Source organism: Salvia splendens, chromosome 16, assembly GCF_004379255.2.
Source record: "Salvia splendens isolate huo1 chromosome 16, SspV2, whole genome shotgun sequence".
Lineage (NCBI taxonomy): Eukaryota > Viridiplantae > Streptophyta > Magnoliopsida > Lamiales > Lamiaceae > Salvia > Salvia splendens.
In genome coordinates, this window is record NC_056047.1 from 16,427,938 (window position 1) to 16,443,570 (window position 15,633).

Genomic DNA, 15,633 nt, shown 5'->3' on the forward strand with positions numbered 1-15,633 from the left:
GGCTGTAGGTAAAATTTTTTACTAAAAATGGAAAGAGTGCAAGTAACTTGGGACGCCCAAAAAGGAAATAAGTGCGAGTAGCTTGGGACGGAGGGAGTATTATTAACATGAAGTTGACTTTTTTTTGGGTACACGATAACACGCACGAACCCGTTGAGTCGGGACACGATAAGAACCCGATGATTTTAGGTTGGGTTGGGTTGGGTCGATAATGGGTTGACACGATAACGACCCAACCCACACGAGTTGGACCAAATGATAGTCAACTTATTTTATGATTGTACCAATAAGAGGAGATTAATGGATTATGAGACAATCAACTTAGCCGAGTTGGACCAAATGATAGTCAACTTATGCTAGGCTATGTAATTTTCAGTTTATTTAATGAAGTTTTATGGATTAAGTGTGTATTTTTATAAAATTACTACAAGAATTAGCTTTACTAGCTCTCAAACATCGAATACGCTGAGAGGTTTGCTGCATATTCATGAAGATGAGCAAACAAAACTGACAAATTTTGCTATATGAATCATCGTCAACTGAAACAAATATTCTCCTTAACAAATCGATTCAACTTCAAAACCTACTCTTCAAATTCAAAGAAATGGAACTCAAATCCGCACCCAAATCTCATAATCACGCACCCAACTCTTCTTCTCATCGAAGCTTGCAATTCCATGTCGCAAGCGAAGCAAATTCACGCCCAAATGATGCGCACCGGCCTCGTTTTCCATCTCTTTCCAATCAGCAGGCTCCTATCCTTTATCGCACTCGACGAAAGGGGAAATCTTCGATATGCAAATGCTCTTTTCTCTCAAATTCCCGAACCCAATGTGTATATCTGGAATACAATAATAAGGGGCTGCGTTAAGAAAGGGTTTTCTGAATTGGGGTTTTGTTATTTCGTTACAATGGTTAGAGAATGCGTGGAGATGGATAGGAGAAGCTATGTTTTTGGGCTGAAATCTTGTGAGGGTTTGGGGGATTTGAGAGCGGGAGAGTGTGTTTATTGTAGGATTTGGAAATCTGGGTTTGTGGGGGATGTTTTTGTGAGGAATGAATTGATACATTTTTACTGCGAGAAGGGGGAATTGAGCTGCGCGGATCGAGTTTTTCGCGAGAGTGAGATTAGGGACGTGGTTTCTTGGACTAGTATGATTGATGGGAGTGTGAAAAATGGCATGATCGATAATGCATTAAAGTTGTTTGATGAAATGCGTGAGACTGATGTGGAGCCTAATGATGTTACAATGGTTGCTGTATTCTCCGCCTGTGCTCAGAGGGGGGATTTGAGGTCCACTGAGAGGGCTCGTGAGTTCGCGGAGATGAGAGGGCTTAGGTTCAGTTTGAACATGATGAATGCCATGTTGGATATGTATGTGAAATGTTGGGGTGTGGAGAAGGCTAAGGAGATCTTTGATAAGATGGAGGTGAGGGATGTATTCTCTTGGACTAGCATGATAAACGGCCATGGGAGAAACGGGGAGGTTGAGATGGCTAGGAAGGTGTTTGATGAGATGCCGGAGAAGAATGTGGTTTCTTGGACCGCGATGATAGGGGGATACTCGCAGAATAATAGGCCAATGGAGGCTTTGAAGTTGTTTTCTGCAATGGAGATGGAAGCTTTTACTCCTTTGGAGAGTACTTTGGTGTTGGTGCTCTCAGCGTGTGCTCAATCTGGTTGTATGGATGTAGGGCGACGAATCCATGATCACTATGTGAAGGAGAAACGAATTCCTCTTAGTACAATTCTAGGCAATGCATTTGTTGATATGTATTCGAAATGTGGGAGCATTGATTTTGCTAGGGAGATATTTGATGAGACAAGGAAGAAAGATTTGGTGTCCTATAACTCCATGATTGTGGCGTATGCATCTCATGGTCATGCTGAGAAGGCACTAGGCCTATTTGAGCTTATGGTGGAGCTCGGGTTCAAGCCTGATAATATCACATTTGTGGGTATTTTGTCGGCTTGTGCCCACAGAGGGCTAGTCGAGGAAGGTTGGGCCTACTTCAAGGATATGGAGGCATTTGGGGTCATTCCTGCAATGGAGCATTATGCTTGTATGATTGATTTGCTAGGAAGAGTAGGGCTATTGGAAGAGGCGTATGGTTTGATAAACTCGATGGGGATGGAGGCGGACCAAGCCATTTGGGGTGCCCTGCTTAATGGGTGTCGGATGCATGCCAATGTGGAGTTGGGGAAGCTTGCTGCAGAGAAGCTTATGGTTTTGGATCCGGGAGATAGTGGGACGTACGTGCTGCTAGCTAGCTTGTGTGCAGATAAGAAGAAATGGAGCTACGTGAGGATCGCTAGAAGTAGGATGAGGGAGAAGGGTGTGAAGAAGACACCGGGGTCGAGCCTGATCGAGGTGGAGGGAAAATTTCATGAGTTTCTAGTTGCAGATGAATCACATCCTGATTCTGATGGTATATACAGAGTTTTAGAAGAGATTTTGCTATTTTCAAAGATGGATGATTACCAAAATCATATTGATACATTTTTTTAGACATTTTTCTGAGTTGGAAATGTTGAGAAGTTTTGCTAAATGTTGTGTTGCTTCGTTTGGCAAAAATAACTGCAGAATAAAACTACAAAAGCTGGCATGCTTTGTTAATCATGTTTCTTGAACTTTTCTGTTTGAGTGGCTATTCTTGAAACCGGAAGTCTCGGGTTCAAATCCCACTAACGCCCTTATAGGTCCGAGCATATCCTCCCCCATGTGGTTTGTTCTATTGCACATGAACATAGTTTACCCAAGACCTATTAGTTGGAGAGGAATCAAAGTAAGGCTTAGAGCACCTACAACCGTGCTCTTGCCAGCGAGCACGGTTGTGGGCCCGACCCCACTTTTTCTGCCTGCTCTCTGGCAAGAGCACAACCCCCACAGCTGTGCTCTTCTTGTGCTCTTCCGCAAGGACGAGCACAATTTAATTTAAAATTCAATTAAACAAAAACATTTCCATAATATTAAAATTCATTAAAAAAACCTAAATAATATTACAAATGACAAATAAAATAAAAATGACATAATTAAAATCTTAAAAATTACAAAATTACATAATTAAACTCCTAAAAATTAAAAATTACATAATTAAAAGCTAACAATACCCCCGTGGACGACTACTCATCCGGCGGCACTACCCCCAATTGTCTTTGGAGGCCCAATATCATGGCCTCGTGCGATCGAAGTTGCGAGGGGGTCATAGTGGACAATATCGGCCATATTGAGTTGGGCCAAGAGGGTCCACAACGAGTTGGTGGGGGTGGAGGTGGCGCATATGGAACGGGAACGAGAGGGGGAACGGGAGCATCGGCGGTTGCAGCCGCGCGACGGCGGTTGGCCGCCGCCTTCTTCCTTCCTTGCGGTCGGCGTTGGGAACCGCTCTGGCCGGCGTCGGGGCTACCCAAGTTAGCTCCGGCGATTTGGCTAGCCACTTCTTCGGAGCCGGCGTCGGATAGGGATACCGACCTTGACCGTTTGGAGGAGCCGTTAGAGGAGGATGTTACGCCTCCCATATACTTCGGGTGCGTCCGCGTCTCCTGCCAAACGTTGAGGTACTTGAACGGCTTGTAGTTCATGGATTGGTAGGTGCTCATCGCGGCAGTGATGATGTCGACCTCGCTCCGGCCGCTCCCCGCATTCCGCTCTTCCTGGAGGAAATAGCCATTGAACTTGCCAATTTCATCGTTGGCTCGGTAGATGGCGTTGCGCTCGATTGTTCCCGGTGGCCGGTTTTCATTGTACTGGCGAAATGCGCCACCAAAAGTGATCGCCGGATTGGTTCGTGCCAACCACCGGATCTTCGGAGATTTCCAAGTACGCCGTGAACAATTTATCCATCTCTGCCGGAGTGTACGGTGTGCGGACACCGCGAGTAGGAGGAGTCGGAGTTTGGGAGGGGGCGGTCGGCCTAGGCTCCGGTGTCCACCCGTATCGCCTTTCGGGGGCACCTTGGTCATCGATTAGGTATGGCCGTTAGCCACCCGAAACGCCCGAACTTTGGGTTTGAGGAGGGGCCGAATATTCCGTTTCCGGACTAGGAAACGGTTGTTAACCGAACCATTCGGGGTTCCAACCGTGGGAGGGCGGGGGGTTATCGCCTTGGCCGAACATTGTTATGTTGTAGGAGTGGAAGAAAGATTGAGAATGGATATGAGAGAATGGATATGAGAGAATGAAGATGAGAATGAGAACGAGAATGGAAATTAGAGAGTGTAGATGAGAATTGTGTAGTGTGGGGTGAATTTTTTTGTGTGAAAGTGGGGTATTTATAGATGAAAGTGTGTATTTTTGGGTGAAAAAAAAAATTAAAAAATGATGGAAAACGGTAAAAAAACGGATATATTTTTTTTGGGAAGTGGAATTTTTTTTATTATTTTTAATCGATTTTTTAAATTAAAAACCAAATTTTAATAAAAAAAATAATTCAAAGGCAACGGTTATGCCGTTGCCCAATCGCTGCTCGACACGTCAGCTGCTCGCTGGCACGGACGTGCTCGATGCATCGAGCATCGCCGTGCTAGCAGCGGCGGAGCTCGTCCTTGCTAGCGGCACGGACGGCGTCGCAGCGGCGGAGCTCGTCCTTGCTAGCGGCACGGACGAACGGACGCCGTCCGCCCACCGTTTGCAGATGCTCTTAAAACTCTTGGCAATAGAAGATTTGAAATTTACATAACTAGACGGACGCCGTCCGCCCACAGTTACATAACTTTATCCCTAATCAACTGCTGCTAGTATCTTACTGAAAATAAGCTCCACTGGAACACAACTTTTGTTGGATGCTTTCTCCGAATTCTTGTGCAACTTCACAAAGGGCTTCTCTGCAGCCGGGAGCATCGCTTCTTGGACACTCTTCCTGGAAGCACAGGGCGAGCTCGTGACATAGCAGACGGAGCTCCTCTTAGAAGTCCTCCAAACAAGATCACCAAACACCTTGAGTGCGCCACTGTCGCCTCTTATCTCTCCAACATCCAATGGGTACCCTATGACTTTCACGCCATATGCCTCGCTTGCTAGGCTAACAAACGCGGTGTTTTCAGCCCGAGGACTTGGATTGACACTCGTCTACATAATTATAGAAGCAGTGATCACACAAATGAGGAATCAAATGAACTATGCGTGACCTAAAATTTCCCCCAAATTGCAGAAACATAGAATTCCGGTAACTGACACAATTCCTAACAATTTGCATCCAAATATACACAAATACCTAAAATTAAAATCTCCTTTTCCCGGCCCTAAAAATTCAAACAAATACTACTGGATTTACGACAGCAACAAACAAATAATGATTTTAGGCTTAATTCGCAGGCATTTTTGTTACCTAGTCGCACATGTTTGAGGACTTGAGCAACCTCGCTGCATTTGTGTTGTTTCACTGGCTTTGTTTTGCCCATCTTAATCCACGCCCTCACCCTGCCAGTGAGTGAAACAGTGATAATTAATCAAAGAAATTCCCCTGTAGTTTCAACAGAATTATGGTTGGAATATTCACAATTTCAGCAAGCGATGATGTTTTGTGCGTGATGAATGTCTTAACTTGCCTTTGCATATAGATAATTGAAGCATTGCGGATAGAGTTGGGATATTTTGGGTTTTACAAACTTTTTAGAGAGAGAGAGATGTTTAACAGAAAAGGTGACAGTGCAGAGGTGGTACAATACAAATGGTGTCCAATGTAGGGGTGGGAAATTATACCGAAATACCGTAATACCGGACTTACCGTACCGGAAAAATACCGAAAATACCGATTTTTCGGTATACCGCAGTTTCCGGTACGGTATGATACCGTACCGCAGTGTTTCGGTACGGTAACGGTATCAATTTTTCTATACCGCGGTATACCGAAACTTCGGTATCCACGGTATACCGGTATACCGTGGTATACCGGTATACCGATAGATTATTATATATATAAATATATATATATTAATATTAAATATGTTGTAATATATATATTACATTTATATATATATTATATTAAAAAAAATTAATACATCAATTAATTCTTAAAGAGAAATAAATGTCCAATTTAAATTACTAACTAGTGTCACGCCCGTGCGATGCACGGGTCATTTTAATTTCTTCATATTTATTTCATTTTGCGAAATAAAAGTTGTGAAATGATAAACAAAAGAATATTCGACATCCTCTTACTTTGGATTATACTTTTTCAATCACATTAACCCCACATAGACACAAGAGTGTGTTTAAATGCTACCTTTTCTTAAAAATGTCAATACGATCACATTAAAATTTCAACACATATTTGTGTTGACATTTTAATAAACTGTCTTGACATTTAAATATCAGACTTAAAATTAAAAAGCATTTTAAATCTGTGAAAATATGAATTAACCGTTGAGTTATAACTGTAGGAGCAAGTTTACGTTGCAATAATTTAATATTGCACTGGTGAGACACTTTCTAGTCGAGATTCATTTCATTGCAATATAGCGACCCTATACACTAAAAACCCAAACCTTGAAACCTAAATCCTAAACCCTTAACTTTAAAATATACTCATCATAACCAACAAATGAGCCAAATTTTGATATATGTTGAATTTTAGTATTTTCACATTAAAAAAATATTATTTGCTAGTATTTTAAAAATTTATTCAAATCAAAGGAAGACCGTGCCTTGTTAATATTTTTTAGAATTTGTATGCATGTTTATAATGATAGATTGAAATTAAAGTCTAGGGGGAAAAAATTGAATCTTTATTTCATTACACTTGTAAATCTATTTGGAGATTTTATTTATAAGACCAATTATTACTACTATTGGTCTAAATAGCCAAAAATAATCAATAAGTACCTTCATTTTATCATTAACCACGATTATGGGATAAAATTCTGAATATATGTAATCAAAATAATCCATAAATATATATTAAAAGATACTTAAAGATTAACATCATCGGCAACAATAAATATAATATGATACTTGATAACATGCTAACCAAAATATAAAATTGAATAGAGTGATGGACGAATTACCGATAGCAAAAAATAATGAACAATCGAGAAACCAATTAATAAATGAACAAATCAAGAAACCAATTATTTTTCGGTATACCGTAATAACAGTATGGTAACGGTATCAAAAAATATCATACCGAATTTCCGGTATACCAGAATTTCGGTATACCGAAAATTCGGTACGGTATCGGTATTGAATTTTGTCATACCGTACTTTCCGGTACGGTATGCGGTATGGCACGGTCGGTACGGTATACCGTACCGACCCACCCCTAGTCCAATGGGGGCTTGGATCCCCTGCTGTGCTGCCCTCCACAGCAGCGGCTGCTGTTCCATACAGCATAATATTATATAATAAATAAAAATAATATTTTAATTTTATAATTCATGAATTAAATATTATGCTGTATGGAACAACAGCCCCTGCTGTGGAGGGCAGCACAGCAGGGGATCCAAGCCCATCCAATGGTGGTCTGCTACCTGTTTTCAATACACGGACCATTTTGTCTTAGAGCATCCACAGTGGGGGGCAGGAAGTGTTTTTGGGAACTTTATATCAATTGGAAACTTTATTAAGTGTTGGATGATTAAATTGTGAACGTAAAGAGAGAAATTATAATGAAATATTATTTTTTTTCTAAGTTAAAGTAATTCAGTTGTATTTTTTTTGAAGTGTTTTAAAATAGATAATCATTTCTGTTTTTCGGAAAATAGTTCTGTTATCTCTTAATCTGTCATACTTTATTCTTCCTCCTATTTTTGTCAGTTTAACTTTTTAATATCAATTTCTGAAATCTCGTGCATAAAAAAATGTCTTACTAACTAATTTGAGACGATAGTAATAATTTGCTACCTCAACACACAAAATGTTAGTATCATACTCCTTCAGTCTCATTAAATGTGATGAATTTCTTTTGAGAATAAAATTTAAGGAAATGATATTAATTAAGTTAAAGTGAAATTAATAAAGTACGAGAGAGGAAAAAATAAGAGAGATAAAGAAAAATAAAGAAAGAAAGATGATGTACAGTAAGAGAAAAAAATGCTTTATTTTTTTGCTGAAATAGGAAATCAATCACTTAGACTACATTTATTGGTGTTGGTTGATCGACCCCCACGTCAACCACAATTAAAAAAAAGGAAAACTAATTTAGTTGGTCTCTTTTTCACCTTTAATGCGGTTGCATTTCATGGACCACAACCGCCGGTTGCATTTCGACCACAACCGCTGGTTGCCCTCTTTATCAGCTAATGAAATGGCACAATCTCTCAATAATATTTTTTTTTTTATAATTTATATATCTTTAATTTTATATATTAAAAAATTATAAAAATTATACCAAAATTCATAATTTTTCTTCCTCTACCAATAGATACCTCATTTGCTATAGTTTTGCATAAAAAATATCATCTTTTCTCCTAGGCGATTTGAAGATGAAGATGAAGATGAAGATGAAGATGAAGATGGAGATGGAGATGAGAATAATGAAATCATATATACTACAAATAGGATTGCGAGTCTAGCTTCTTACGTGAAAAATAAATCCCAACTTCTAAATAGAGAAGCTCACAAAGCTCTGCTAGGCGATTTGGTTGAGCATATATGGGCAAAATTCGACAATTACAATTGAATATCTAGTTTTCATCTTATGTATGAGCACCAATTATGTATTTTCAATTTTGTATTTCAATTATTATAATTTATATTTTTTATTTGTTTATTTTTATAATTTTTATTTTGTCATTTATTATGTTTTTTTTATAAATTTATAATAATAAGTATTTCATGTAATTATAATAGTATTAAAAAATGATATAAAAATAAATATATAATAGTGTGGTTGGGTGGTCATTAATAAACCATGAAAATATGTGCGGTTGGATTGGATGAGTATTAATGATGTGGAAGATAATGTGGAGGAGATAGAATGAATTACATATTGAAAAAGTGGATGGTTGAGTTGGTTAAGTTGGGTGGTTGCTGATAAACATGGTCTTATAGTGGAATAATCCAAATTGAAAAGTTAATCACATGTGGTAAGACGAAGGAAGGAAGGAAGGAGTATTAAAACGTGATGCATCTACCTAATTGCCTGAATAGTGCAAAAGCGGTAAGCCATCCACAATTGATAGATAAACGTTCTATCAGTATAATTTTTTAATTAATGATGATCACGCCTCAATTAGGGCCAGCGGTATTATATCTAAAAAATACTATGGAGAGATTCTATATCTACTATTAAAAAAAATTTCCTATTATAATATTTTAAACTTTAATTGATTATAAATTATGCACATTAAAACTAACACTTTGTATAAAAAATGAAATGTAAAAAAATATTTCCATACAATGCACACGTGTAACAATAGTTCACATAAAACCAAGCACTAAAATACGCAAATTTTGGACTTACCACACATTCTCTCCATTGTGACAACTGCCGGATTTGAACAATCAATGAACCAAAACACATGTTTGACGAATAAGTTGGACCAACCTAATCTTTTGTCCCAACTTCATCATACGTTTAAAATACCCAACAATTTTTCGTAATAATCTTCAAAGGATACTCATAATAATCGATTTGTTGAATATCTTTTGATACATGTGACCGAAATCCAATAATTAAAATGAACTTGGTTGGATACAACCTTACACACAAAAATTTAAACTTCTACTATTATATCAACAATAAGATCCAACATCTGTCCTAATAATAGTAGTGCATGTACAAAGGTCCATTCCACAAAGTAATCCAATTTTGACCAATTGGTGATTTTTAGTTCAAATTTGAAATAATTTAGTGTCCTGGCTAATAGGCAAAGAAGCTATGGCACAAAATCAAAGGAATCAGAGCATTGGGCATTTGTTCTTTCAAATCAACTTTTTATACGGATTACTTCCTCCGTCTGCCGTTAGGAGTCCCATATCATGGAGACACTGGTTTGAAAAAATATTAAGAAAAGTGGGTGGAAAAAAAGTTAGTGGAATATGAGTTCCTGTGAAAGATATAGAGTGAATCGTGCATGAGGCAAAGAAGAGAAGGATGTGTGTGCATGGAATAAAAGAGAATTGCATGATATGTGAAGTTGGCTGACTTGGCATCCAGCTGTTGATGGGATCCAGCTGTCTATGACCGAGCATCCAGTCAGCATGGAGTTAGTTAAGAAGTTGGTTAGATAATTAGTTAGAGAGTTAGTTGCTTGTTTCATAAAAATATCTTGCTCCTTGTATAAATAGCTAGCTCGTGTATTGCTTGTATAATTTTTGATGGGAGTTTATGAATAAAATTCTCCTTTTTATCTCAATCCTTGATATACACTTTGAGTTTATCCTTTTTCACATGGTATCAGTCGACAATTGTTAAATTCTTAATATCTTGTCCCACATCGACTTGGTAACGATCCTAGCTCACCTATATAAGTGTGGATAACCCTCCCCCTTATGAGGCCTTTTAAGGGGTGAGTGGCCCATTTCTAATATGGTATCAGAGCGGGCCCAAGTCGATGATGGATTATATCTCTTTATCTCTTCTCTTGCCTACCCACGTGATGGAAGTCCGATGTGTCATTCCGGCCCACACGTGAGGGGGCGTGTTAAATTCTTAATATCTTGTCCCACATCGACTTGGTAACAATCCTAGCTCACCTATATAAGTGTGGATAACCCTCCCCCTTATGAGGCCTTTTAAGGGGTGAGTGGCCCATGTCTAATAACAATCGATCATAATTGATCGTTTTCTTCGCTTCCGCTTTCCTTCAACATCCTTCGTTCTTCTTCAACAATGGCGGCTCGCAATCCACGAGGTGGAAATCCACCTGCAGTTCCTCCGATGGAGGATACTTCAAGTCCTTATTACCTTCATCCGAGTGAAAATCCTAGCTCCCAGCTAGTTCCTCACGTTCTCACTGGATCAAACTACATCAACTGGAGCAGATCGATCACCACGGCTTTGTTAGCGAAGAATAAAATGCTTTTGTTAATGGAGCTCTTCTTCGACCGGCCGATGATGATCTGTTGTTTTCAGCGTGGCTCCGATGCAATAGTATGGTTGTATCATGGCTTCGCAACTCCATCTCACCTCAGATCTGTTCGAGCATCATGTATATCGATAATGCGCATGAAATTTGGTCAGATTTGCGCGATCGTTTTTCATAACTTGATACAGCTCGTGCATATCAATTGAGCCAGAAGATTATGTCTCTCACGCAAGGAAATGATGATGTCAACGCTTATTTCACAAATTTGAGGATAATTTGGGATGAGTATAGGCATTCACAGCCTATTGCTTGGGGTATTTGTGACACATGTCGTTGCAATAGTGCATCAAAGTGGCACACATACCAGGAAGAAGAGTGTAGCATGCAGTTTTTGCTCGGGCTTAACTCCAGCTTTTCTCAGATTCGGTCAAATATCTTGTCTATGATTCCTACACCTCCTTTATCCAAGGTGTTCTCTCTTGTTTTGCAGGAAAAGAGGCAACACACAATTAATGGAAATTCATCTTCTATTTCTGCTGTCAATCCTTCGATGAGTGAGCAGTTATATTCTGCCAATGCTGCTCAGTCATACAATAGAAACAACAGGATGTGCTCTCACTGTGGGAAGACCAACCACACAGTTGATAGATGTTTTGTGCTTCATGGATTTCCTCCTAGCTTTGGCAAAGGAAGAGGGAAACCGATTGCTAAAGATAACAATTTCTCCAAATCAGTGAATTTTGTAGAGAATAGTTTTGAAGATTCGTGTGAAACTTCCACTGGAGCTGACATTCCACTGAAGATGGCATGGCAGCTCCAGTGGAAGTTTCACACGAATCTTCAAAACTATTCTCCACAAAATTCACTGATTTGGAGAAATTGTTATCTTTAGCAATCGGTTTCCCTCTTCCTTTGCCAAAGCTAGGAGGAAATCCATGAAGCACAAAACATCTATCAACTGTGTGGTTGGTCTTCCCACAGTGAGAGCACAGCCTGATGTGATTCATCTCTTGCAGACTCAGATTGCTGCTTCTGCCACTCTATCCTCACCAACACCTCCTCCTTCTGCCGCACTAAACAATACTTCACCATCCACAAATTGTACTCCATTCACAGGTACTATCTCCTTCATACCTTTTGTTGCTTCAGTCATCACACAAAATCCACAGTGGCTATTAGACACAGGGGCCACACATCATGTATGTTGTGATTTGTCCATGTTTGATAGCTATACTGCCATTAAAAGTGCTTCTGTTCATCTTCCAAATGGTGCAACTGCACCAGTTACACACATTGGTTCCATAATTCTCAACTCATCCATCACTCTTGCATCTGTTCTTTGTGTTCCTAGTTTCACTTTCAATCTCATTTCTATAAGCTCCTTAACTTCCTCACTCCAGTGTAGTGTTGTTTTCACTCACAATTCCTTTGAAATTCAGGGAGTTTCTCAGGCAACTGTGATTGGGAGGGGTAGTAGAATAGGCAACCTCTATACTTTGGATATTTCTGACTCTCCAGAAAACAAAGGTTCTGCCATTTCTTCTCCACTAACTTTTTCAGATTCTTCTTCTTTTTCAGCCTCTTTTGTTGCTCCTTGTGCTAATCTTGTTGTTAGTATTGATACATGGCACAAGAGATTGGGGCATTTATCATATAGCAAACTAAAATCCATGTCTGATGTACTTCCTTTCATCAATAAAACTGCCCCCTCTCTATGTGAAATCTGTCCCCTTGCAAAACAGAAGCACCTCTCTTTCATGAGGTCAGATAACATAGCAGAAAATTGCTTTGACTTGATCCATTGTGATACTTGGGGTCCCTTCAATCCCCCTCTCTATTGTGATGATTGCTCTAGATTCGTTTGGACTTTTCTGATGCAAAATAAGTCAGATGCTGCAGTCATTTTGCCTCAGTTTTTCAACACCGTGTTCACTCAATTTGGAAAGAAAATCAAGGCCATTCGTTGTGATAATGCGCCTGAATTCAACATTCCCTCTCTTTATTCTTCCTTTGGGACTGTAGTGCAGCATTCATGTGCTGAGACTCCTCAACAAAACGCCCGAGTAGAAAGAAAACATCAGCATCTTCTTAATGTTGCTAGAAGTCTTCTATTCAAATCTCACTTGCCTATCCATTTCTGGGGGGGGGGGGACTGTATTCTTAGTGCCTCCTATCTGATAAACAGAATTCCATCCAATGTGCTACCACACAATTTGACTCATTTCCAAATTCTTTTCCTGAAACCACCCTCATATTCCCATCTTAAAGTGATTGGATGCTTATGTTATGCCTCCATTTTACAAAGAGGCAAAGATAAGTTTTCACCTAGAGCAATCAAGTGCATCCTTTTGGGATATCCCTCAGATTTAAGAGGATATAAAGTTTTGGATTTGATGACTATGCAAGAATTCATCACAAGGGATGTTGTCTTTCATGAGGATATTTTTCCTCTATCTCACTTACCCTCAGCCATTTTTCCAATTTCAATCTCTTCTGATACAGTAGATCCCTCACCTACATCTGCTGATATCCCAACAAACTCTACTGATTCTCCTTCACCCTCAGATCATGCTACTCCATCTCACTTAACTGACTTCATCTGTAATTCTGTCAGTTCAAGCACTCCTTATCACATCTCTTCATACTTCAGCCTATCTAAACTTTCTCCAGAATATCTCAAGTATATAATCCTCATGTCTGCTGTCTATGAACCTACCACATATAACCAAGCCTCCCAATATCCTGAGTGGCAGCAAGCAATGCAAGAGGAATTGACTGCTTTCTTGAGAACTGAAACATGGTTTGTTACTGTATTGCCATCCGGGAAGATACCCATTGATTGTAAATGGGTCTACAAGTGAAGTATAACCCTGATGCATCAGTAGAAAGGTTTAAAGCAAGGCTTGTAGCCAAAGGCTTCACTCAATTGGAGGGTGTGGACTTCATAGACACTTTCTCTCCTGTTGCAAAGTTGACAACAGTGAAGCTTCTATTGGCTTTAGCAGCAAGCAAAGGGTGGCATTGACTCATCTAGACATAAATAATGCCTTTCTTTATGGAGACTTAGAAGAGGACATATACATGCCTCTTCCACCGGGGTATGCTGTGGACTGGCAGACTGTTGAAGGGCAGCATCTCAATCCACACTGGTTTGCAAGCTAAAAAAGTCTTTATATGGCTTGAAACAAGCATCTAGGCAATGATATTTGAAATTCTCCAGAGTCTTGAAGGGTTTTGGTCTGCAACAGTCTGCATCAGACCATTCTTTCTTCTTCAAACATGACAACAGTGGTTTCTTTGGCATTGTGGTGTATGTTGATGATATATTGGTGGCCACAACTGATCCAGAAATGACAGAAAGATTCAAGATTTTTCTCTCCCAACACTTCAAGTTCAAGGATCTAGGAGTTCCTAAATATTTTCTTGGAGTTGAAATCGCCAGAAACAAGAAAGGCATTCTGATATCTCAGAGAAAATACATTATGGACTTGTTGAGAGACACTAGAATGATGGGATGCAAGCCTTCTGCAGTGCCTATGGATCCTTTGAAGAAATTGAGAGTGGATTCAGGAAAGCTTATGGAAGATGCATCAAAATATAGAAGATTGATTGGCAGATTACTATATGTGTGCATCACTAGACCTGATGTGACTTTTGCTGTGCTCAAGCTAAGTCAATATGTAGCAAAGCCTATTGATGAACACTGGGAAGCTGCAGAGAGAATCCTAAAATACTTGAAAGGATCTCCAGGCCACGGCTTATTTTACTCAAGCAGCTGCAAGATGAATCTGAGCATCTTCTCTGATGCAGATTGAGCATCATGCCAAGATACAAGGAAATCGATGACAGGCTATTGTTTGTATCTAGGGAACTCCTTGATATCTTGGAAGTCCAAAAAGCAGAACACCATTTCAAGATCTTCAGCAGAAGCTGAGTATAGAGCAATGGCTCAAGCTACTTGTGAAGTGGTATGGGCAGTGGCTCTCCTTGCTGATTTTGGAGTGAAAGTTGATAAAGTTGTGCCTCTATATTGTGACAACCAATCAGCCATATACATTTGTTCTAATCCAATGTTTCATGAAAGAACAAAACATATTGAGATAGATTGCCACACCGTGAGAGAAAGGTTCTTGGAAGGAGTTATTAAGCCTTTGCATATCAGAAATAATTTGCTAGTGGCTGATATATTTACCAAGCCATTAGGGCCAATGGCTTTTCATTCTATACTTAGCAAGATGAATTTTGAAAGCCTCTACAATCCATCTTGAAGGGGCATGTGAAAGATATAGAGTGAATCGTGCATGAGGCAAAGAAGAGAAGGATGCGTGTGCATGGAATAAAAGAGAATTGCATGATATGTGAAGTTGGCTGACTTGGCATCCAGCTGTTGATGGGATCCAGCTGTCAATGACCGAGCATCCAGTCAGCATGGAGTTAGTTAAGAAGTTGGTTAGATAGTTAGTTAGAGAGTTAGTTGCTTGTTTCATAAAAATATCTTGCTCCTTGTATAAATAGCTAGCTCGTGTATTGCTTGTATAATTTTTGATTGAAGTTTATGAATAAAATTCTCCTTTTTATCTCAATCCTTGATATACACTTTGAGTTTATCCTTTTTCACAATTCCACTTGTATATATTAGTTTTAAATGAAATGTGAGTGGAATG

The 15,633-nt window shown here is 39.3% G+C and overlaps 1 protein-coding gene and 1 long non-coding RNA gene across 2 annotated transcripts; one reads left to right on the plus strand and one right to left on the minus strand.

Annotated features, from left to right (window-relative positions):
* The first annotated feature begins 456 nt into the window (after positions 1–456).
* LOC121770739 (pentatricopeptide repeat-containing protein At2g22410, mitochondrial-like) lies at positions 457–2,598 on the plus strand. The gene has a single exon (XM_042167505.1). The coding sequence runs from the start codon at positions 525–527 to the stop codon at positions 2,508–2,510; it is 1,986 nt and encodes a 661-aa protein (XP_042023439.1). The 5' UTR covers positions 457–524; the 3' UTR covers positions 2,511–2,598.
* A 2,050-nt stretch (positions 2,599–4,648) lies between these two features.
* Positions 4,649–5,676, minus strand: LOC121770774. The gene is made up of 2 exons (XR_006043850.1): positions 5,329–5,676; positions 4,649–5,069 (listed from the first exon to the last, which is right to left on the minus strand). It is a non-coding gene; the product is annotated as an uncharacterized LOC121770774 (long non-coding RNA).
* Positions 5,677–15,633: the final 9,957 nt, after the last annotated feature.

Excerpts from the sequence above, each read along its gene's own strand:
- LOC121770739 (XM_042167505.1), top strand. The coding sequence starts at position 525 with ATGAATCATCGTCAACTGAAACAAATATTCTCCTTAACAAATCGATTC.